The sequence below is a fragment of the Canis aureus genome, chromosome X, assembly GCF_053574225.1.
Source record: "Canis aureus isolate CA01 chromosome X, VMU_Caureus_v.1.0, whole genome shotgun sequence".
NCBI classification, from domain to species: Eukaryota; Metazoa; Chordata; class Mammalia; order Carnivora; family Canidae; genus Canis; species Canis aureus.
This window is the reverse complement of record NC_135649.1, coordinates 64,274,139-64,300,391: the sequence shown is the minus strand read 5'-3', so window position 1 is coordinate 64,300,391 and position 26,253 is coordinate 64,274,139. Positions and strand designations below refer to the sequence as shown.

The 26,253-nt window shown below is 35.5% G+C and overlaps 1 protein-coding gene across 9 annotated transcripts in view; it reads right to left on the bottom strand.

The window, feature by feature from the left end:
* Window positions 1-26,253, bottom strand: part of ATRX (ATRX chromatin remodeler) — a 328,475-nt gene that overhangs the window by 80,636 nt on the left and 221,586 nt on the right. For 7 of the 9 annotated variants that reach the window (XM_077888250.1, XM_077888255.1, XM_077888252.1 and 4 more), the window contains 3 exons: window positions 10,603-10,742; window positions 9,991-10,079; window positions 9,690-9,862 (listed from right to left, as the gene is read on the bottom strand). In XM_077888250.1, coding sequence (XP_077744376.1) covers window positions 9,690-9,862; window positions 9,991-10,079; window positions 10,603-10,742 — 402 coding nt within the window. The remainder of the gene's footprint in view (window positions 1-9,689; window positions 9,863-9,990; window positions 10,080-10,602; window positions 10,743-26,253) is intronic. The other 2 variants (XM_077888253.1, XM_077888258.1) reach the window with 1 other exon arrangement.

Genomic DNA, 26,253 nt, shown 5'->3' with positions numbered 1-26,253 from the left:
AGTATTATGTATCTATATAGTACTAGTAGAATGTTAAGCTCCATGAGTGCAGTTTGTTGACAGAGATCACTCAAGGTTCTATAGCAGTGCCTAGACTATATTAAACATTCAAATAAATATTTGTTGAATGAATAAATGTGGTATATTAGTGCCAATACTATGGTCCTACATAATATAGGACTCTGTCACAAAAGTTTATATCCATATAATGAATTATATACATTTTAAAGCGTGAACGCTCATCAATAAGGCTTAATCTAAAAATGGCAAAATAATAATTGAATACTTTGGTTTTTATTTAATTTAAATTCAATTAATTGATATATAGCATATTTCATTAGTTTCAGAAGTAGAGTTTATAATTTATCAGTCCTTTATAACATCCAGTGCTCATTATATCACATGCCCCGTTTAACGTCCATCACCTAATTCCCCCATCCCCCACTCCCCTTTCCTCCAGCAACCCTGTTTGTTTCCTATGATTAAGAGCCTCTTATGGTTTGTCTCCCTGATTTCATCTTGTTTTATTTTTCTCCCCCCTTCCCCTATGATGTTTTGTTTTTTAAATTACACATATGAGTGAGAACATATAATTCTTTCATTGACTTATTTCACTTAGCATAATACCCTCTAGTTCCATCCGCATCATTGCAAATGGCAAGAGTTCATTTTTTGATGGCTGACTAGTATTTCATTATACACACACACACACACACACACACACACACACACACCCCACATCTTTATCCATTCATCTGTCTATGGACACCTGGTCTCTTTCCATAGTTTGGCTATCGTGGACATTGCTGCTATAAACACTGGGGTGTAGGTGCACCTTCAGATCACTACATTTGTGTCTTTGGGGTATAAATACCTAGTAGTACAATTGATTGCTATAAATTGAATAATTGAAGTAGTTTTTATACTCATTTCTTAATTTAAAAACTGTCCTAAATAAAATACCAAAACACAGAAATGAGGATAATATAAAATTAACTTAAAAGAGTTATTCAAGGGGCAACTGGGTGGCTCAGTGGTTGAGCGTCTGCCTTTGGCTCAGGTCATGATCCCAGGGTCCTGGGATGGGAGTCCTGCATTGGGCTACCTGCAGGAAGCCTGCTTCTCCCTCTGCCTAGGTCTCTGCCTCTCTGTGTCTCTCATGTATAAATAAGTTAAATAATTTTTTAAAAAAAGACTTATTCAAGATGTTGTTTCTGTAAACATTTAGAAAGCTACTATAAAAAGAGTTAAATAGCAACTCTTAGAAGTAAAAATGAAATATGCAGTGAGAATATTATTATAGCTCAATTATAGCCGTCTACTTATTTAATATCTATTTCAAATTTCAAATAAAACAGTTTGGCCCTTAAATACTTTCTATTTGGGTTTTCTTACAGTTCCTATAAGAAAGTAATTATGTTTTTAAAAAGTTACAGAATACCAGCTATATATGTCCATATACTATGATCTTCTCAGCCCTACTTGGAGTTCATCTAGATCTAAAAAACAAAAATAAAATTTTTAAAAAAGATTTTATTTATTTACTCATGAGAGAGAGAGAGAGAGAGAGAGAGAGAAGGCAGAGACATAAGCAGAGGAAGAAGCAGGCTCCATGCAGGGAGCCCGATGTGGGACTCGATCCTGGATTCCAGGATCACGCTCTGAACCGAAGGCAGATGTTTAACTGCTGAGCCACCCAGGCATCCCCAAAATAGATTTTTATCATTTGTTCTGGAAAATATTTCTGATAAGCTATGAATGTACACAGCTGAAGAAAACATAAAATACACCTATATATGAATGATCTCTATTTGACTGCACACACCTAAAATGAAACAAAGACCTCAGACAGGTAGTCAAAATTTGTCATTTGGAACCCACAGCCTTCCCTATCTGCTTTTAAGTTCATAACACATAGCCAACTGATCTCTACCCCAATTCTTTCCAAACATTTTCACATTATGACATACATGGTAATGCTTATATAACATACCAGGAGGAAATGGAAGAGGCTACTCATTTCTGGAGATGACCCAGCTGCCTTAGACCCCACTTGCACTTCTAAGTGATGAAGAGATGAAGACCTCAGCATACTTTTATTTAACCCATTTATAGTACAGGGTGAGATATATTGGTTAGGCTACTCTCCCTCTCTTTCTAACTATAAGTTACCAAAAAAATTTCAACAAGAATATTTTAAGAAAACCATCTGCAGGAACACATAAATCTTAAGCTATTTATTTCCAATTCTGAGATGACTAAGGAGAAATTTAAATGAAAAGTCAGACAGGGAGAGCAGAGAAGGAGATAACAGAGGGCTTCTTATTAAACTAGAACCATTCCTTTACAATTCTTAGAAAAATACTCTTCAAAACCAATTGGAAAAATAACACTAATAATAAACTGTCTCTATGGGACAACAGCAGAGAAGAACAAGGAGGAAAATTTGGTAGTTTGATTTTTACTATCCCCCTGATTTCTAAGAGAAGTAAGCCAAGGTTTGGAGTTAGGCTGTTATCTACCTATTCCAATGAGGTAATGAAGAGAGAAATATTGTATATTTTTTAAAGTTTTTATTTTAATTCCAGTTATTTAACATACAGTGTAGTATCAATTTCAGGTGTACAGTATAGTGATTCAACACTTTCATACAACATCCTATGCTAATAACAAGTGCACTCCTCAATCTCCATCACCTATTTAACCTATTCCCCCACCCATCTCCCCTCTGGTAACCATCACTTTGTTCTCTATAGTTATGAGTCTGTTTCTTAGTTTGTATCTCTCTTTCTTTTTGTCCCTTTACTGGTACAATTTGTTTCTTAAATTCTACCATATAAGTGAAATCATAATATGTATTATTCTTAGACTGACTTACTTTGCTTAGCATAATACTCTCTAGTCCATGTCGTTTCAAAAGTCAAAATTTCATTCTTTTTGATGGTTGAGTGATTAATACTCCATAGTATGTGTGTGTGTGTGTGTGTGTGTGTGTGTGTGTGTATCATCTCTTCTTTATCTGTCTACAGATGGATATGAGGACTTGTTCCATAATTTGGCTATTGTTGATAATTGCTCCTATACACATAGAGATGCATATATCCCTTTAAATTTTTTTTTGTATTTTATTGGTTAAATATCCAATAGTGCAATTATGGGATCATAGGGTAGTTCTATTTTTAACTTTCTGATCAGTCTACATATTGTTTTCTAGAGTGACTGTACCAGTTTGCATTCCCACCAATGGTGCCCAAGTGTTCCTTTTTTCTATACCTTCACCAGCTCCTATTGTTTCTTGTATTGATCATAGCCATTCTGACAAGCGTGGTGATATCTGTCATTTTGATTTGTATTTCCCTGATGATCAATGATGAGCATCTTTTCATGTCTCTGTTGGCCATATATATGTCTTCTTTGGAAAAAGGTCTATTCACATCTGCTGCGCATTTTTTTTTTAAATTTTTTTATTTATTTATGATAGTCACACACAGAGACAGAGAGAGAAGCAGAGACACAGGCAGAGGGAGAAGCAGGCTCCATGCACCGGGAACCCGATGTGGGATTCGATCCCGGGTCTCCGGGATCGCGCCCTGGGCCAAAGGCAGGCGCCAAACCGCTGCGCCACCCAGGGATACCTGCTGCGCATTTTTAATTGGACTGTTCACTTTTTGAGTGTTGAGTTTTAGAGGTTCTTTATATATTCTGGAAACAAACGCTTTCTGAGATATGTAATTTGCAAATATCTTCTCTCATTCTGAAGGTTGCCTTTTAGTTGACTGTTTCCTTCACTGTGCAGAAGCTATTTTGATGATGTTCCAATAGTTTATTTTTGCTTTTATTTCCCTTGCCTCAAGAGACATATATCTAGAAACAGCTTGCTATACCCAATGTCTGAGACATTACTGAATGTGTTCTCTTCTAGGATTTTTATGGTTTCAAATCTCACAGTTAGGTCTTTAATCCATTTTGTATTTCTATTTGTGGAAAATGTAATAAAGCGGTCCAATTGCATTCTTTTGCATGTTGCTGTCCAGTTTTCACAATTAACACCATTTGTTGAAGAAACACTGTTTTTCCCTTTAGATATCCTTTCCTGCTTTGTCAAAGATTGTCCATAGAGTTGAAGGCTCGCTTTTAGGTTTTTTATTCTGTTCCGTTAATCTATGTATTTTTGCACTAAACCATACTATTTTGATTAATACAGCTTTATGATACAACTTGAAGACAGAAATTGTGATGCCTCCAGCTTTTGTTTCTTTTCAAGGTTGCTTTGGATATGTGGGGTATTTGGTGGTTCCAAGCAAATTTTAGGATTGTTTGTTATAGCTCTGTGAAAACTGCTCTGGGTAGTTTGATAGGGATAGCATTATATTTGTAGATTGCTTTAGGTGGTATAGACGTTGTGAAAATGTTTGTTCTTTCAATCCATGAGCATGGAATGTCTTTTTGTTTCTTTGTGTCCTCTTCAACTTCCTTCATCAGTGTTTTATACTTTTCAGAGTACAGGTATTTCACCTTCTTGGTTGAGTTTATTCCTACCTATCTTGACTTTGGGTAAAATTATAAATGAGACTGATTTCTTAATTTCTGTCTATGCTGCTTCATTATTGGTGTATAGAAATCCAACAGATTCCTCTACATTGACTTTGTATCCTGCCATGTTATTGAATTCATGTATCGGTTCCAGCAGCTTTTTGGTTGAGCCTTTGAGTTTTCTATTTAGAGTATCATGTAATCTGCAAATAGTGAAAGTTTTACTTCTTCCTTGCCAGTGTGGATGCCTTTTCTTTCATTTTGTTGTCTGACTGCTGTGGACAGGATTTCTAGTCCTATGTTAAATAACTGTTGTGAGAATGGACATCCTTATCTTGCTTCTGACCACAGAGGAAAAGCAACCAGTTTTCCCCCATAGGGCATGATATTACCTGTGGGGTTTTTTATGTATGGCCTTTATGATAATGAGGTATGTTCCCTCTAAACTTATACTGTTGAGGTTTTTTATCATGAATGGATCTGTATGATGCCAAATCCTTTTTCTTCATCTACTGAAATAACTGTATGGTTCTTATCCTTTCTTTCATTAATGTAGTATATTGTGTTGATTGATCTGTGAATGCTGATCCACCCTTGCAACCCAGTAATAAGTCCCACTTGATCACTGTGAAAAATTTTTGAAAATGTATTGTTGAATTTAGTTTGCTAGAATTTTATTGAGAATTTTGCATCTATGTCCATCTTTAATATTAGCCTACAGTTCTCTTTTTTAGGGGACTCTTTATCTGGTTTTGCTGTCAAGGTAATGCTGGCCTCATAAAATGAATTGGGAATTTTTCCTTCCTTTTCTGTATTTGGAATAGTCTGAGAGGATTAGGTATGAACTCTTCTGTATGTTTGGTAGAATTCCCTTGGGAAGCCATCTGACCAAGGACTTCTGTTTGTTGGGCATTTTTTGATCACTACTTCAATTTCATTGCAAGTTATCAATCTGTTTAAATTTTCTATTTGCTCTTGTTTCAGTTTTGGAAATTTATAAGTTTCTAAGAATTTATCCATTTCTTACAGTTGTCCAATTTGTTGGTATACAATTTTTCATAATACTACCTTCTTTGTATTTCTGTGGTCTTTGTTGTGATCTCCCCTCTCTCATTAGTGAATTTATTTATTTGGGTCCTTTCTTTTTGCTTTTTGTTAAGTCTGGCTATGGGTTTATCAATTTTATTAATTTTTTCAAAGAACCAGCTCCTAGTTTCAGTGATATCTTCTAGTGGATTTTTTCGGTTTCTATTTCATTTATTTGCTCTAATCTTTATTATTTGCCTTCTTTTCTTGGCTTTAGGCTTCATGTTCTTTTTTCTCTAGTTCCTTTAGGTGTAAGGTTAAGTTGTGTTTTTGAAAATTTGCTTGCCACTTGAGGTAGGCCTATATTGCTATATACTTGCATCTTAGGACTGTTTTTGCTCCATCCAAAAGGTTTTGGACTGTAATATTTTCATTTTCATTTTCTTCCATGTATTCCATTATTTCTTCTTTAATTTCCTGGTTAATTCATTCACTCTTCAGTAGCATCTTCTTTAACCTCCATGTATTTGGTCTTTCCAAATTTTTTCTTGTGGCTGACATCAAGTTTCATAGCATTGTTGTCAGAAAATACATATGGTATGATCTCAATCTTTCTGTACTTCCTGAGGCCTGGTTTGTGACCTAGTATGTGATCTTTTCTGGAGAATGTTCCATGTGCACTTGAAAAGAAAGTGTGTTCTATTGCGTTAGGATGAAATGTTCTGAATGTATCTGTTAAGTCCGTCTGGTCCAGTATGTCATTCAAAGCCATTGTCTCCTTTTTGATTTTCTGTTAGATGATCTGTCCACTGATGTAAGTGGGGTTTAATGTCACCTACTATTACTGTATTATTATCAATGGATTCCTGTATATTTGTTATTAATTCTATTATATATTTGGGTTTTCCCAAGTTGAGGAGCAGAAATATTTACAATCGTTATATTTCCTTGTTGGATAGACCCCTTTATTATGATATAGTGCCCTTCTTCACCTCTTGTTACAGTCTTTGGTTAAAATCTAATTTGTCTGATATAAGTATGGCTACTCCCAACTTTCTTTTGACATCTGTTTGCAAGATAAATATTTCTTTATCACCTCACTTTCAATATGCAGGTGTCTGTAGGTCTAAAGTGAGTCTCCTGTAGGCAGCGTATAGATGGATATTGATGGTTTTGTTTGTTTTTTTGTTAATTCATTCTGACATCCTAGGTCTTCTGATTGGAGCATTTAGTCCATTTACATTCAGAATGATTATTGATAGACATGAATTTAGTGCCATTGTGTTAGTTGTTTTGTCATTGTTTCTGGAGATTTTCTGTTCCTTTCTGGACTTTGTCACTTTTGGTCTTCCTTTCCCATTCAAAGAGTCCCCTTTAATAGTTCTTGCAGGGCTAGTTTAGTGGAAACAAACTCCCTTTATTTTTCGTTTGTCTGGGAAACTCTCCTTCTATTCTGAATGACAGCTTTGCTGGATAAAGTATTCATGGTTGCATATTTTTCCATTCAGCACATTGAATATATCATGTCACTCTCTTCTGGCTTGTCAAATTTCTTTTGAGAAATCTCCAGCTGGCTTTATGGGTTTTCCCTTGTAAGTTAAGGGTTTCTTTTCTCTTGCTGTTTTTAAGATATTTTTATCACTATATTATACAAAGTTAATTACAGTATGTCTTGATGTTTGTCTGCTTTTGTTGATTTTGATGGGAGTTTTCTGTGTGTCCTGGATCTGGATATGTTTCACTCCCTAGAGTAAGGAAGTTTTCAGCTATTATTTTTCCACATACGTTTTCTGCCCCCTATTCTCTTGAAAAGAGATGTTTATTAAGAAATCACCAAATTAGGCCTACAACCAGCCACGTTTGTTTGAATTCAGGGTCACTCACCTAGCTGGCTTCCATATCTTTCTTTTCTTCACAGTGATTGCTCTGCTATATGACTCTCAAATTACAAATATTTAGAGCTATTTACACTGCTTTGTCTTTAGATATATAATATTTCAAATATTCAGGTATCTGTTCCCAGCTTTGGAGTGGAGTTCCTAGATACCCAGTTAGGCTGCACTATGAGTATATGGAGCCTCAACACAAATCCTTCAAGTGTAGATACAGGTCAAGACAACATTAGAAAATTCATACTTTCACTTGTTTGTACACTCATGAACTAGGAAAGGAGAGAAAGGCAAAATTAAAGAAGTGATAGAGGAGAATATAGGCAGAAACCTCTTTGACCTCAGCCATAGCAACTTCTTTTTTTTTTTTTTTTAATTTTTTTATTTATTTATGATAGTCACACAGAGAGAGAAGGAGAGAGGCAGAGACACAGGCAGAGGGAGAAGCAGGCTCCATGCACCGGGAGCCCGACATGGGATTCGATCCTGTGTCTCCAGGATCGCGCCCTGGGCCAAAGGCAGGCGCCAAACCACTGCGCCACCCAGGGATCCCAGCCATAGCAACTTCTTACTAGAAATGTCACCACAGGCAAGGGAAACAAATGCAAAAATGAATTACTGGGACTTCATCAAGATAAAAAGCTTCTGCACAGAAAATGAAACAATCAAAACTAAAAGGCAGCCTATGGAACAAGAGAAGATATTTGTAAACGACAAATCTGATAAAGGGTTAGTACGTAAAATTTACAAAAAATTTATCAAAATCAACATGTAAAAAAACAAATAATCTAGGTAAGAAATGGGCAGAAGACATGAATAGATACTTTGCCAAAAGGGACATACAGATGACTAACAGACACATGAAAAGATACTCAATATCACTCATCAGGGAAATACAAATCAAAACCATGATGAAATACCATCTTACACTGGTCAGGACAGCTAAAATTAACAATAAAAGAAACAATACGTGTTGGTAAGGATGTGGAGAACAGGAACCCTCTTGCACTGTTGATGGGAATACAAACTGCTATAGAAGGTGTGGTATATATATAAATAAATGGAATATTCCTCAGCCATAAAATAGAATAAAATCTTGTCATTCTTAATGTCACGGATGGAGCTAGAGTGTATTATGCTAAGTGAAATAAGCCAGTCAGAGAAAGACAAATACCATATGATCTCACTCGTATGCGGAATTTAAGAAAGAGAACAGATGAACATATGGGAAGGGGGAAAAGAAAAAAAGGAGAGGGAAACAAGCCGTAAATGACTCTTTTTAAAAAGTTTTTTAAATTTAAATTCAATTTAGTTAACATATAGTGTGTTTAGTTTCAGGAATAGAATTTAGTGATTCATCAGTTGCATATAACACTTAGTACTCATTACATTAAGTGCCCTTAATGCCCATCCCCTCACCCATCTCCCTTCCAGCCAGAAGAGACTTTTAAGGATGGAGAACAAACTGAGGGTTTATGGAGGTAGGTGGATGTGGGATGGGCTAAATGGGTTATGGGTATTAAGGAGAACACTTTTTGTGATGAGTACTGGGTGTTAAGTGATGAATCATTGAATTCTACTCCAGAAACTACTATAGAAAGAAATATTGCACTATATGTTAACTACCTAAAATTTAAATTTAAAAAATAAATAAAAATAATTTTTAAAAGAGGTGTTAAATCGTACATGAAAAGGGGAAAATTTAAAGTGTACAATTATAGATTATGAAGAATTACAAAGGCTGAAACATCAACACTAGCTTCATTGTATAAAGTTAATCACATACTCAATTAAATGAAATGTTTCCAGTTATTTCTATGTAGTTAAGTGAAAATACCATTGGGACTCTGAAACTGGATGTATCTAGGTCTAAATCTCACTTCTACTAATCATTTATAAAAATAAAGATATCAACAGCATTGCATGTCTGCTCAGGAATTAAGTTAGCTAATACATGGAATGAAAATACAGCATTTAGTTTATATACATGTAAATAAACATTAGTTTTTCTTTCTTCCTTTTCTCTCAAATATCAGAACACAATGGCTTGCTTGTAATTAAACATTCACCAGATATTTGTTATTATATGACCTGATTATCCTAGATGCTTATTACTAAGGGCATCTAGGAAAATACTCCCTTGAGTGAAATAATAAGGTTAAATTAATACTTGAAAAAACCATAGACATGATATTTTCTAAATCAATGTTCCATTATAAAGGCAACATTCATTAGACTCACTTTCTTCCAGCTTTAATGAAACTGAAGGATTGCTTCCTATTTCATCCACATTTCCTTCACCACCTCCTCGAGATCGTGAATTCCAGACTTTAATCACTTCAACATCATTGTCACTGCCACTTCCACTTGAGCTACTATCTTTTTTCCCTTTTTTCCCCTTTGTTTTCTTCTTTCTATAAAAGGAACAAATCCAAACTGTTAGGAAAGCACAGTAAAGATGCAAATGCCAAGTAAGAGAGGACAATTAGCAATTAGGTATTTTAAATGTGTCAACACAGGACACAAAAATTATTCAATTTACTTTGCATAATCATCGGAGCTTAAACTCATGGAGGTTTCATCGGAATCTGAAGCTATAAATTCATCCATACTGTCTTCATCAAAGTATCCCTAGAGGAAAAAAAATGATGAATGTTTTAATAGTTTATTTCAACTTATATTGGAAATTATAATGATGTTTACTTTACCTGAGGATAAGTTAATTGTCAAGGGATAAGAAAGAACTGAGGAACTACCACAGATTAGAAAAAATAAAGGAGACATCACAAATATGATTACTAAATGCATTGTGAGGTCTTGGATTGAAACATGGAAAAGAAAAAGGTCAGAGGTACATAAAAAGTGATGAAATTCAATGAAAGTCTCTGGTTTGGTTAATACTATTGACCTAATATTAAGTTTTAAATTTTGAACATTCTACCATGGTTATGCAAGATGTTAAGAACAACATTTAATGCTCCTTCCATAATCGTAATACATTCTAACATAGAAATTAACTAGAAATAAAATAGGTTGAATTACTATACCACAAAGCAAAGGAAAATTCCAATATACAGTAAGTCTATATAGATCAACCTTTTTTCCTAAAGTTATTATGTTTCCAACAGATAAATTTTAATCAATTTTAGGTTACCTTATTTACCTTATTTTCTTTGCTAATGTAGTCCAGCTGCAAACACCAAGGATGAGTCCAGATTCTACTTAACATCTGAAAATCTTGGAAAAGTTTTGCACCTGCCTTTCCTCGTCCACCTTCATTGCTATTCCCTACACCTAATCAAAAAAAAAGTAGTTAATGTTATAAGACTTCTCTATGTCAGGAGAGGTGGATGGAGGGATGGGTTAAATAGATGATGAGGATTAAGGAGTACACTTGTGATGAGCACCGGGTGTTGTATGAAGTACTGATTCACCAAACTAATTATACTAATTAGTATAAAACTAATTATACTGTATGTTAAATAAATGAAATTTAAATAAAAACTTAGAAAAAAGAATTCTCTATATGAAAATGTTTCAAAATTAGAGATTTTAACTGTATCTGCGCCATAGACTCCTTTGGCAGTATAGAGAAGCTTATAGACATCTTTCTTTGCATGTTTTGAAACATAAAATAGAGCAGAAGAAACCAATTATATATAAATTATCAAAATATTAAACATTTGTGATACAGTAATGTGTACTTTGTTAATGCATTAAATAACAAAATATAGCAGCAAGTCTAATAACTATCTGAAATTCTGAAGTCTTGATAAAGATAAATAATTTTGAGATATCAGTAACAACAGAACTAGTTGATTTCAATTGGCAGCAAAGTTATCACTAATACTACTATGGTTTATTGCCCACATTATAATTGGAAAAAATGCTAATTTTCATTAGAGTTTAGTAAAACTAATGTGAATTTTTTCTTATTCAGGTTCACATACCCCCCTCATAATTCCATCTGTGGACTATAGATTACAAACTCCTCTTTTAAAATTGAAGGTTAGCAAAGGGGAGGTGAGTGGGGGGATGGGTTAAAGAGGTGATAGGAATTAAGGAGTGCACTTGTCATGATGAACACAGGGTGATATATCGAAGTGTTGAATCATTATATTGTACACCTGAAACTAAACTTACACTGTATGTTAACTGGAATTTTAAAATTTATTTTATTAAAGTGAGGGGCAGAGAGAAACTGAAGCAGACTCTGCCTTGAGTGAGGAGCCTGAGGTGGGGCTTGAAATTACAACCTGAGCTGACTTGGACACTTAACCAACTGCACCACTCAGGCACCCCTAACTACTGGAATTTAAATAAAAATTTAAAAGCTCTTGTTTTCAATAAAGCCTGTTTGTATCCAATCTTTTAGGAACTCTTCTCCAATTATTCTTACACAAAAAATACTAAAAATTGTTTTTCATGTTGAAAACATTACATTTCTTCAGCCCAGAGTCATTTCAACAAAATTTTTTCTATCAAAGCAAAATAAAAAAGAAATGAATGCAAATTTCATTTATAAGACACTTATCAAGGGGGTAAAATGCAAAACAAAGCTGATTAAATGAAAAAGGCAGCATTTAAGCAATAACCTTTTTCTGGTCACAGTTTTAAAAGATGTAAATTCACCAATCATTGGTACGTCTTGCCTCCTCTCATGGCAAGAGAAAATTTAATGATATAAAACACTAATAAAAATTCATGAAAATCTGATAATGATTATTTTGCCTTATTAAGAGGTATTTCCACTGTGTATGATAGAAATAACTGCTGTGAAAATGAGGTATCTAACTTCTTGATACATGACTGTTCATAGCACTCCCTTATAATTTTTTATTTCTGTAATATCAGTAATGATGCTCTTTCACATTCCTGAGTTTAGTGGTCTCCTCTATTACTTTGCAAGTACAACCAAAAAGATACCAATTATGTTGATCTTTTCAAAGAACCAAATTTTGGTTTCAGGGATTATCTGTGTTTTTTCCTCCTTCTACTTGCTTCAGGTTTAGTTTGCTCTTACTTTTAGTTCCTTAAGGTAAATGGTTAGATTATAAATTTGGAATCTTTCTTATTTTTAAATTATAGGTATTTACAGTTGTAATTTTCCTGCCTTAAGCATGCTTTACCTGCATCCCATATCTTAGTACCTTGTGCTTTTGTTTTTCATCCATGTCTAAATATATTTTAATTTCCCTTGTGATTTCTTCTTTGATCTACTGGATATTTGGAAGTGTGTTATTTATATACATTTGTGAATATTCTAACTTTCCTTCTGTTACTGCTTTGTAATTTAATTCCCATGTGGTTAAAGAAAACATTTTGTGTGATTTTATCCTTTTATGTTAATTCTATCTTAAGTCTAAGATATGGTCTATGTTGAAGAATATTCCATATGCACTTGAAAGGAAACTGTATTCTACTGTAACTGAATGGAGTATTCTTTTAGTGCTCTACTAAGTCTGTTGGTTTATAGTATTTTCCAAGTCCTCTATTTTCTTGTTGATCTTGTACCCAGCTGTTCTATCACTGAACACCTTCTGAGTTTTTAAAATTGATGTAAAGGAGGGTCACCTGGATGGTTCAGCTGGTTAAGTGTGTGACTCTTGATTTTGATTCAGGTCATGCTCTCAGGGTCATAAGATTCAGCCTCTGTCAGACTCCACACTGGGGTCTGCTTAAGATTCTCTCTTCCTCTCCCACCACCCTCCCCTCCCCCTTTTTCTCTCTCTTAAAAAAATTAAAGAGAGTTTTTTTAAAGGTAATCTAAACTTTATCATTTTATACTCCAAGAAAAACTTAAAAGCCAATTTTTGTTTTGTGGGGGCAAAAGTTACTCTTGCACATATCATAAATATCTTCTATTATAGAAAAACTTCGTAAGACTTTTAAGCCAACTGGCTAAGATAAGAAAAGGGAGGACATTTTTAAAGGGAAAAAAACTTCTACCTAAAAGGGAGAAAAAACAGTTTCTTCTACCTACACCACTGATTTATAATAGAGTTGATATTCTCTGTGGGAAATGGGAACCACATAAAAAGGATATGTTAATAAGCTAGCCAAATAAATATCCATAGAAAAATGTTCTCTACTCAAAAGAGCATTGATAATTATTATTGAATCATTCTCTGACTCAAATCACTTTATCTGGAAAATATACCCAAAAAGTATAGGTGAATACATAATCAATCATGACAATCTGTTATTGAACCTTACTTACATCTAGTTTTTACATGAGATTTTATCATGGGATCTGTGGTAAACTGAATAATGATGTCCCAAATATACCTACATTCCAAACCACTCATGAGTTATTGTATATGGAAAAAGGAAATGTGCAGATACAGTCAGGATAAGGACCCAAAATTGAAGACCCTCTTAATTTTATTCAGGAAGGTCCAATGCAACAATAGTCCCTATAAGAGGGATCTAGAAGGGAGAGTTGGAGAAAGTGATGTGATAACATGTATACAGACTAGAGTGATATACTTTGAATACAGAGAATATAGGTGGCCACCAGAAGCTGAAAAAGACAAGGAAACGCTTTCCCTTCCTAGAGCAGCCAGAAGGAACCAGCTCTGTTTACTTTAGCCCAGTAACACTAACCTTGGACCTCAAACCCCTAGAACTGTGAGAGAATAAATTTGTGTTGTTCTAAGCCATCAAATTAATGGCAATTTTCTACAACAGGAAGAGGAAATCAATTTGGCATCCTAATGAAATGTTTATCAAACTTGGTACACATCAGAATCATTTGGGCAATGTGTTATACACATCCTTGGAGTCGAATCCTAGAAATTCTGATTTTCTAGATATGTGATGAGACACAGAAATCTAAACTTTCTAAGAACCTTCTCAGATGCTTGTGCTGCAAACTAGAATACAAGTCATAAAAAGAATGGTTGGGGAAAACTCACTGCTTCAAATAGTTTGTTGCTATAGCAAATTACCACAAACCCAAAATCTTAAGACCATAGAAATATATTCCTTCATAGTTTGGAAAATCAGAAATCCAAAATCTGTCCTACTGAGCCAAAATCAAAGTGTTCTCAGGGCCACCCACATTCCCTCTGGAACTTCCAGGAATTTGTTCCTTGCCTCCTCAGGCATACGGTGGCTGCTGGCATTCCCTGACTTGCAGCCACATCAGTCTTTGCCTCTGTGGTCACAATTCCTCCTGTTTGTGTATATCTAATCGCCTTAGCCTCTCTCCTGCAAAGTTACCTGCAAATGGAATTAGGGGCCATCTGGATAATCCAGGACAATCTGCTCATCTTAAAATCCCTAGTTTAATCACCTCTAAAAAAAATCCCCTTTTCTTATAAGGTATCACAATTTCCAGGACCTACGTAAGATCTGACATCTCCAAGTGGCCATCGTTCAGCCTACCACACTGCCTTAAGTGCCCTTCAAGGCTATTGAAGGATGAAGACAAAAGAGCTAAAGCAAACTTTCCAAAAATACAAGACTAAAAAGCTTTTTATATTCGATTCCCCTCTTGACTCTTTACAAATTATAATTATACTATTATAAAAGCCAGTCTCACTGCAGTATTCTGATGATCAATACATCTATAATAAAACAGGAATTGGAGAGGATCATAATAAAATACCATGGATATGTCAATAAATTTTATAGTTTCTCCAAGTCCTGAAAACTACTTCAAAGAATTTTCCACGTAAATGATTAAAAAGTGCTGATCTAAATAACTTTGGGAGTGGTTTGGCCTCTAAAGAATTTGGAAACACATTTTGAAATTCCACAGTTGCACCATAAAATCCTTACTAATCAAATAATTCCTTTACACTATCTCAGAAATCTGACTTCTTTTCCTCCAGTGGTCCTTCAATTAACTTGTAGGACTCAAGGCCATTATTAAACATAAGAAGGACTTAGAAAAGCCTAAAACCTAAACAATAACTACCAAGAGGTACCAAGAATTCTACATATAATGAACAATAAGTGAAGAAAACAGTATCTCATTAATATCAGTTCTTTCATTGCCTCAATACATCAATGCAGGTCCTATAAGTTGACTTTAAGCAAATGGCTTAGTTTTGATGTTTAAATATTTGTTTTATCTGCTGAAGTCTAAATCTAAATCTTATAGTCATACCATCTTCTAATTAGTCACACAGTATAGGAATCTCATATAAAAACTACCACCCTTGAACTATCATGCAAAGACCACTACAACTGGTTAACATTCCTTGCAGTATGCTTATTTTATTTATGCAGAAAGTAGAAGAAACAAAGTAATGAATATTTTAAGTACCAGGGAGACCCCAGTTCATATCATCAAATACCCCATCATTTGCCCAAAATCCTACTAACTTAAGAGTGCTTCAAGCACAAATTGTAATATTAAGGATCTCAGACTAATAATATCCCCAGATGCCTAGCAGAAACAACAGCAAATCCTTTCTGGAGTAATCAAACTTTATCCTAGGCCTCAAATAACTATGACATACTCCAAGGGATATAAGGACCTTGTGGTCAAAAGTACTTAAACACACATGGAAACAACGCAGCATGCCTGAAAACGGACAGAATCTTTAAAAAAAAAAAAAAGATTTTATTTATTTATTCATGAGAGACACACATAGAGAGAGGGGCAGAGACACAGGCAGAGGAAGAAGTAGGCTCCATGCAGGGAGTCTGATGTGGACTCAATCCCAGGACTCCAGGATCATGCCCTGGGCCGAAGGCAGGTGCCAAACCAGAGCCACCCAGGGATCCCCAAAACTGACAGAAATTAAAGAGATGAAAGAAATCTATAAGGATTTTAGAAACTGGAATAATCAGACATAGACTCTAACTATTTACTTTGTTTAAAGAAATGTTAAGGACAATCTTGAAAGTATATGCAAGACACAGGAAGTCATAAAGAACAAACAATTAGCTGGAAGCTAACTGAATACAACTTCTATAGATAAAAAAGCCACTGAGCTTTTTTAAAGTTTAATTCAAATATAGTTCACAATTTACCATTTACAATTCACTAGTGTATTCAGAGTTGTGCAACCATCACCAAAATCCAGTTTTTAAAACATTTTCATCACCTCCACAAAAACCCTATACCCCTAAAGCCATTATCCCTCAACTTCATTTTTCTTACATCCCTAGGAAACCACTAATCTACTTTGCTTCTATAGATTTGCCTACTCTGGACATTTCATATAAATAGAATCATACAACACCTGGTCATTTGTGACTGGCTTCTTTCACTTGTCATATATTTTCAAGGTTGCTCTGTGTTGTACCGTTTCTCAGCATTTGCTTCCTTTTCATTGCAGAATAATGTTCTATGATATCCATATATCAAATACGTTTAACACTTCACCAGTTGATGGGCATATAGGTTGTTTCTAGCTGTTAACTATTAGGAATAATGATGCTATGTACATTGGTGTACAAATCTTTGTGTGTCTTCCTTTCTATTGAGTAAACACCCAGAAGTATAATTGCTGTATTATATGGTAATTCTATACTGAACCTTTGATTATCAAATTTTGCTTCACATAAATTACACCATTTGACATTCAATATCAGCAAAACAGGGTTCCAATTCCTCCACATCCTCATCACTTCCTATTTTTCTATTTCTGGGATTATAGTAATCCTAGTGAGTAATATCCCACTGTGGTTTTGATTTACATTTCCAATGATGTTGACTATCATTTAGACCAGTGGTTTTCATGATTTATAGTCACTAGTAGGGCTTATAAACTTGGAAACCCATGCATATTAATGTTCTCTATGAGTAGAATTCATTGGCATTGAGTATAATTACAATGTTGTACAAACATCAACACTCCATTCCTAAAACTTTTTTATGATCCTAGAAAGAAATTCTGTACACACTAAAAATAATTCTGTATTTCCCTTTACGCCAAAACTTGGTAACTACTACTGTCTGCGTCTATGAATCTGTCTACGCTGGGTATCTCTAAGTAGAATCAAACAGTATTCATTTTGTGTCTGGCTTATTTCACTTATCATGGTATCTTTGGGATTCATTAATATTGTAAACTGTCAGCATTTCCTTTCTTTTTAAGACTAATATCCCATGGTATGTACGTATGTGTGTGTGTATATATAATAACATTGTATTCATCTATTAATTAATTCATTAATGGACATTGGGATTACTTCTACCTTTATAGCTATTGGGAATAATTCTGCTATGCAAACATGAGTGTGCAAGTATCTGTTTAAGTTCCTGCTTTCAATTATTTGGCGTATACATCTAGAAGTGGAGTTGATGGATCATTATGGAAATAGTTCTGTTTAACTCTGAGGAATGGCCACACTGCTTTACCCATAGCAGCTGTACCATTTTACACTACCACCAGCAATGCTCCAGGGTTATAATTTCTCCACTTCCTTGCCAATACTTGCTTTTTCTCTTGTTTTTGACAATAGGAATCTTATTAAGTGTGAAATGGTATCTTGTGCTTTGATGTTGGCATTTCCATAATAAACAGTGATGATGTAGAGCATCTTTTCATGTGCTTTTGGCCATTTGTACATATTCTTTGGAGAAATGTCTATTTAAGTCCTTCACCTGTTTTCCAATTGTGTTGAGTTATACTGTTCCTGAGTTGTAGAAGTTCTTTATATATTCTGGTTATTAATCCATTCGCAGATACAGGATTTTAAAATATTTTCTGTCTTTTCATGTACTCCATTTTTACATGCCTTAAAACACTATATGGACTTTAATATTGACTTATGTTAAAATCAAACTAATGTTTACTGATTAAAAAATTAAATAACAAACTAATGAATATTGGGGGGATAGGTTAAAATAGCTTATGGGCACTAAGGAGTATACTTGTGATGAGCTCCAGGTGTTGTATGGAAGCGTTGAATCACTATATCTTACACCATACTGTATTAAAAATATTACACTGTATCATAACTAAATGAAATTTAAATAAAAACTTAAAAAAACTAAGTATCCAAATTTTAAAACATGAAGTGTTTACTGAAGGCAGAGGCTTACATGTAAATATAAACTTCTGATAACTGATGATAAATGGAAGACTGCAGGATTATACTGAAAAAAGGAACAAAAGAAAATTAAGAGGACTTTAAAATTCATGAAAACTCAGCTTCTTACGATGTTAATTCTATAAATATTAAATATATTATAAATTATTACTACTAATATTAACATAAACTGTTCCTAATATAAAAAGCAAAATTTAAGGGAACTTCTTAAAACCAAATAGAATCTAGAAAGAGACAAATATAGAAACAAAAGAAATTTTACAATGTGTAACAGAAAAACACCAAGCATTTTAAATGCAAGAGAAATATGCAGGTGACATTTCAGGAGAAAAACTGTAGCCTTTAACATAACCCACCTGGCCTTTTATGGAAGGTTTTTTTCAAAAGGAGTATTAAATCAGGTTATGCTACTTTAAGGAAACTAAAACACATTTAATTGAGTGGAACCCCAAACATTTTCACTACTAAAAGATTCATGACACCAGATGATAATTTGACAGATATACTTTTTAGAAAGAGTTAAGAGGCAGAGTAATAGGGGGATCCTATGCTTGCCTCCTCCAATGAAAACAGCTAGATAAATATGAAACCATTCTGAACACTGAGGAAATCGATCTGAGGACTGAGAGAATAAACTGCAAAACTAGAGAGAAAAGAGGCCACCCACATCATGGACATTAGGAGGTAAGGAGACGTGATTTAGAGGAGAAAAGAACTGCTGGTGCTGCAGAGGGGAGGAAGCCCAGATCAGGAAAAGAGAAAAAGAGAGAGAGACAGACATTAAGAAACAAGAGAAACACTTCCCCAAAACCACTGATACAGAAAATGAGAGGGGTTAATTATCACAAGTATTTACAAGTGGTAGAGGAGCACAAAGTCTGAAGTTTAGTTTAGAAAGTCTGTGCCATCATTGGGGTGGAAACTGGCTAGCAAAAAGGTGTTCTTGTGGAGAAGGAAGGCAGAAGCCAGGGAGCAGAAGTGTAATCTGAGGATCCCCCGGCTTGCAAGTAGGAAACAGTTCTCTTTCTTGGAGAGCATTTGGGAGAATGAAACTGCTTCTATGTGGACAAAAGAGGAGCAGCCAGGTGCCAATGTGTTGCCACATTATTTATCATAGGAATAGAGACATCTGCTGAGGGCAGCTAACCTGCTTCTTGCTGTGCTTTAAGATAAACTCTAAGCCCTTGCATATTCCTGTAACTACCCTTCTGTGACAAAGCAGCATCAGCCACAGTGCAGTAAGACCTTTTTCTAGAAGATCAGTGCAGGTCCATGCATCCTGGGGTACTTAAAATTTTGAAATATTGAAACCCAGTCTGTGTGCCTGTGATAAAACACAGGAGCATGGCACCACCAGGTGGGCAGACGCTCAGACACAGACAGGGTGAAGGCATACAACTCAGGAAAACATGGGACAAACGAGGGGAGATTGTTCACTCTACTACAAGGGCTTCCTGAACATTGGGAGGTACGAACTTCCCTCTCTGGGGATGAGAGAAATGACTGAAAATATTTTTACTTTTACCCCTGACCACCAGCACAAACAAATTTCAGTGAGCAACATAGTGACAACAGTGTAGGCTTAAACTGCTTACACCAAACCCCAGATTTCTGCGCTCTGCAGGTGGTTTTTCTTTCTTTTTTTTCTTTGCTAGGACAAGTGTACCTACGACTCAGAGCAGGAGCGTCACCCCTCTACCACCACCACCAGAAACCCAGCACAAACCCTCCAAATGCACCAAGTCTCTTGGCCATAGAATACTGCAAAGCTTCAGCTCTAAGGGAAATAGGAACTAGATTTTTTGAACAAGTAGACCAAAAAAAAAAAAAAAACTAGTTAAAACTCACCACACACTGGACAAGGTCCAAACACTCCCTATTGCAGGCAAGGACAAAACTCTGCAGTTTCTCATTTTAGACCTGAGGGAAAGAGCAGCCAAAACATAATAGCAGTGTAGACCAGAAACACTTCCTGAAGCACCAGGCCCTGGACAGTATATGAATGCTTCATAACAAAGCAATTACTCTCAAGAGTGGGAAACAGAATAGGCTTTCCTAACACACAGAAGATAAAGACTGAGACAAAATGCCAAAGTGGAAGAATTCATCCTAAAACAAAGAAAAAGAAGAGGTCACAGGCAGGGATCTAATTAAAACAGATATAAGTAATATGCCTGAACCAGAATTTAAACCAACAATTATAAGAATACTAACTGGGCTTGAGAAAAGAATAGAAGACACCATGGAGTCCCTTAACACAGAGATAAAAGACCTAAAAATTAGCCATGCCAAAATAAAAAATGCTATAACTGAAATGCAAAACCAACTGGACATAATGACCAGAAGGATGGAAAAAGAACAAATAAGTGATACAGAAAATAAAATTATGAAAATAATGAAGCTGAAGAGGGAAAGAAATCATGAATGTACACATAGGGAAATGTTAAACTCCATAAAGCGTAATAACAATAGTATCATAGGAGTTCCATAAGAAGAAGAAAGAGAAACAGGAGTAGGTTTATTTAAGCAAATTATAGCTAAAAATTTCCCTAATCTGGGGAAGGAAAGAGACATCCATATGCAGAAGGCACAGAGAACTCCTATAAAAAATCAACAAAAGCAAAGCAACACCAAGACATATCATAGTAAAATTTGTAAAGTAAAATACAGTGAGTAAGGAAAAAATCCTAAAAAATAGTAGCAGAAAAGAAATCTTTAGGATGCTTAAGTGGTTCAGTTAGTTGAGCATCCAAAACTTGATTTTGGATTGGTTCATGATCTCAACAGACACTGAGCTCTGCACTTCAATGGAGAATCTACTTGATATTTTCTCTTTCTCTCTCCCTCTCCGCCTACCTCCATTCTCTCTCTCAGATAAATAGAACTTTTTTAAAAAAGAAAAAGAAATCCCTAATGTAAAAAGGGAAGACAAAGGGAGCAGCACATCCATCCAGAGAAATTTGGCAGGCTAGAAGATACTGGCATAATACATTCAACGTGCTGAATAGTAAAAAGATGCAACCAAATATACTTTAGCAAGGCTTTCATTCAGAACAAAAGGAGAGATAAAAACGTTCCCAAAGTTAAAGGGGGTTTAAGACTACTACACCAGCCTTGCAAGAAATATTAAAAGGGATACTTTGAGGAAGAAAAACTAAAAGCAACAAAGACTACAATGGAACAGAGAAAATCTCCAGAGACACAGAACTACATTTAATACAATGGCACTAAATTAGCATCTATCAATAATCACTGTGAATGTAAATAGGCGAAATGCTCCAATCCAAAGACACAGGATGTCAGAATGGATGTTTTTTAAAGATTTTATTTATTTATTCATTGAGACACAGAGAGAGAATGAGAGGCAGAGACACAGGCAGAGGGAGAAGCAGGCTCCATGCAGAGAGCCCGACATGGGACTCAATCCAGGGTCTCCAGAATCACGCCCTGGGCTGCAGGCAGTGCTAAACCGCTGCGCCACGGGGGCTGCCCTGTCAGAATGGATTTTAAAAAATCCAAGATCCATCTATAGGCTGCCTACAGGAGACTCACTGTAGACCTAAAGACACCTGAAGATTGAAACTGAGGGGATTAAAAAATATTTACCATGCAAATGGATGTCAAAAGGAAGCCAGAGTAGCAATACTTACATCAGACAAACTAGATTTTAAACCAAAGAATGCAACAAGAGATGAAGAGGGGTACTGTATCATGATAAAGGGGTGTATCCAACAAGGAGATATAACAATTTTAAGTATTTATGTCCCCAATCTGGGAGAACCCAAATATAAAAATCAGTAACAAACATAAAGAAACTCATTGATAACAATACGATAATAGTAAGGGACTTTAAAACCCCACTGAGAAGGAGACTCGGTGTCCATCGAAAGATGAATGGATAAAGAAGATGTGGTTTATGTATACAATGGAATATTACTCAGCCATTAGAAACGACAAATACCCACCATTTGCTTCAACATGGATGGAACTGGAGGGTATTATGCTGAGTGAAGTAAGTCAATCAGAGAAGGACAAACATTGTATGTTCTCATTCATTTGGGGAATATAAATAATAGTGAAAGGGAATATAAGGGAAGGGAGAAGAAATGTGTGGGAAATATCAGAAAGGGAGACAGAACACGAAGACTCCTAACTCTGGGAAACGAACTAGGGGTGGTGGAAGGGGAGGAGGGCAGGGGGTGGGGGTGAATGGGTGACGGACACTGAGGGGGGCACTTGATGGGATGAGCACTGGGTGTTATTCTGTTTGTTGGTAAACTGAACACCAATAAAAAATAAATTTATTATTAATAAAAATAATAAATAAATAAATAAAACCCCACTGACAGCAATGGACAGATCACCTGAGCAGAAAATGAAGGAAACAATGGCTCTAAATGACACACTGGACCAGATGGACTTAGATGTATTCAGAACATTTCATCCTAAAGCAGGGGAATATACATTCTATTCCAGTGCACAGGGAACATTATCCAGAATAGAACACATGCTAGGTCACAAATCAGGCCTCAAGAAGTACAAAAGATTAAGATCATACCGCACATATTTTCTGCTCACAATGCTATGAAACTTGAAATCAAATACAAGAAAATATTTGGAAAGACTACAAATACATGGAGATTAAAGAACATGCTACTAAAGAATGATTGAGTAAACCAGGAAATTAAGAAAAAAGAAATACACGGAAGCAAATGAAAATGAAAACATGACAGTCCAAAATCTTTCAGATGCAGTAAAAATAGTCATAGAAGGGAAGTATACATCAAAACAGGCCTACCTGAAGAAGCAAGAAAAGTCTCAAGTACAAAACCTAACCTTGCACCTAAAAGACCTAGAAAAGAAACAGCAAATTAAACATAAAGCCAGTAGCAGGGAAATGATAAATACTAGAGCAGAAATAAATGATATAGAAACAAAAAAGAACAGAACAGATGAATTAAGCCAGGATATATTTGAAAAAATTAATAAAATTTATAAATCTCTAGCCAGAATTATTCAAAAAGAAAAGAGAAAGGACCCAAATAAAGAAAATTATAAGTGAGAGAGGAGAAATTACAACCACTACTACAATAATAAAATTATAAGAGAATATTATGAAAAAAGTATATGCCAGAAATTGGGCAATCTGGAAGAAATGAATAAATTCCTAGGAACATAAACTATCAAAACCAAAACAGGAACAAATAGAAAATTTGAACAGATCAAACATAGCAAAGAAATTCAATCAGTTGGGGATCCTTGGGTGGCTCAGCGGTTTAGCGCCTGCCTTCAGCCCAGGGCACAATCCTGGAGACCTGGGATCGAGTCCCACATCGGGCTCCCTGCATGGAGCCTGCTTCTCCATCTGCCTGTGTCTCTGCCTCTCTGTGTATCTCCTGAATAAATTAATAAAATAAAAAAAATAAAAATAAATAAATAAAAATTCAATCAGTAATCAAAGAACTCCACCCTCCAAAAAAGTCTAGGGTTAGATGGCTTCCCAAGGGAATTCTACTAAACATTTAAGGAAAATCAATACCTATTCTTCTGAAACTAGTCCAAAAAACAGAAATGGAAGGAAAACTTCCAAACCCATTCTAGGAGTCCCACATTACCCTGCTTCCAAAACAAGACAGACTCCACTAAAGAGAAACGTACAAGCCAATATCCCTGATGAACACGGATATAAAAATTCTCAGCAAAATACTAGCATATGGAATCCAACAGTACATTCAAAGAATCATTCACAATGATCAAGTGGGATTTATTCCTGGGCTACAAGAATGGTTCAATATTCACTGATTGATTTGAATCAATCAATGTGATACAACACATTAATAAAAGAAATGATAGGAACCATGTGATTCTCTCAATAGATGCACAAGAAGCATTTGACACAATACAGCATACATTCTTGATAAAAACCCTCAACAAAGGAGGGATACAGGGGTGCCTGAGTGGCTCAGTGGTTGAGAGTCTGCCTTCAGCTCAGGGTGTGATCCCAGGGTCATGGGATCAAGACCCACATCGGGCTCCACATCCCTGCTCCACAGGGAGCCTGCTTCTCCCTCTGCCTATGTCTCTGCCTCTCTCAGTGTATGTCTCATGAATAAATAAATAAAATATTTTTAAAAAAGCAAAGGAGGGATACAGGAAACATACTTCAACATCATAAAGGTCATATAGGAAAGACTTACAGCTCATATCATCTTCAAATAGGAAATACTGAGAGCTTTTCCTCTAAGTTTGGGAATAAGAGAGGGATGTGCACTCTCACCATTAACATAGTACTGGAAGTCCTAGCCTCCAAATGAGACAACAAAAAGAAATAAAAGGCATCGAAACTGGCAAGAAGTCAAACTTTCACTGTTCACAGATATCATGATACTCTAAGAGAAAATCCAAAAGACTCCACCAAAAAATTGCTAGAACTAATACATGAATTCAGCAAAGTCACAGGATACAAAATCAACATACAGAAATCTGTTGCATTTCTATACAACAATAATGACGCAGCAGAAAGAGAAATCAAGAAATCAATCCCAGTGATGAATGAGCAAAAGAAAAAACCTAGGAATAAACCTAAGCAAAGAGGTAAAAGATACACTACACTGTACTCTGAAAACTATAGGACTTATGAAAGAAATTGAAGAGGACACAAAGAAACAGATAAACATTCCATGCTTATGGATTAGAAGAACAAACATCATTAAAATGTCTATACTGGGGCATCTGGGTGGCTCAGTCAATTAAGTGTCTGCCTTAGGCTCAGGTCATGACCCCAGAGTCCTTGGATGGAGCCCCACACTGGCTCCCTGCTCAGACAGAAATCAGCTTCACTCTCTGCCCCTCCTCTGCTTGTGTGTACTCTCTCTCTCTCTCAAAAAATAAATAAAATCTTAAAAATTAATAATGATAAAATAAAATTTCTGTACTACCAAAAGCGATCTACACACTTAGTGCAATCCCTATCGAAATACCACCAGCGGTTTTCACTAAACTAGAATAAATAATCCTAAAATGTGTATGGAACCACAAAAGACCCTGAACAGCCAAAATAATCCTGAAAAAGAAAAGCAAGGCTAGAGGTATCACAATTCTGGACTTCAAGCTATATGACAAAGCTGAAGTCAACAAGACGGCATGGTACTGGCATAAAAAAAGATACAAAGATCAATGGAACAGAATAGAAAACCTACAAATGGACCCAAAACTGTATGTTCAAGTAATCTTAGACAAAGCCAGAAAGAACATCCAATGAAAAAAAGACAGTCTCATCCACAAATGGTGTTGGGAAAACTGGACAGCAACATGCAGAAGAATGAACCTAGACCACTTTCCTATACCATGTACACAAGTAAATTCACAAAGGATGAAAGACCTAAATGTGAGACAGGAAACTATTACAATACTAGGAAAGAACACAGGCAGCAACCTATTTGACCTTGGCTGTGGCAACTTCTTACTAGACACGTCTCTGGACATAAGGGAAACAAAAGCAAACATGAACAATTGGGACTTCATGAAGATAAAAGGCTTCCTGGGCATCTGGATGGCTCAGTCAGCTATGTGTTCAACTCTGGGTTTTGGCTCAGGTCATGATCTCAGGATCATGAGATGAAGCTTTGTGTCAGGCTCCATGCTCAGCATGGAGTCTGCTTGGGATTTTCTCTCTTCCTCTCCCTTGGCCTCCCCCCCGCTCAAGTTTTTTCTCGTTCTCTCAAAAATAAATAAAGAAATCTTGTTTAAAAAAATATTAAAAGTTTCTGCACAGTGAAGGAAACAATCA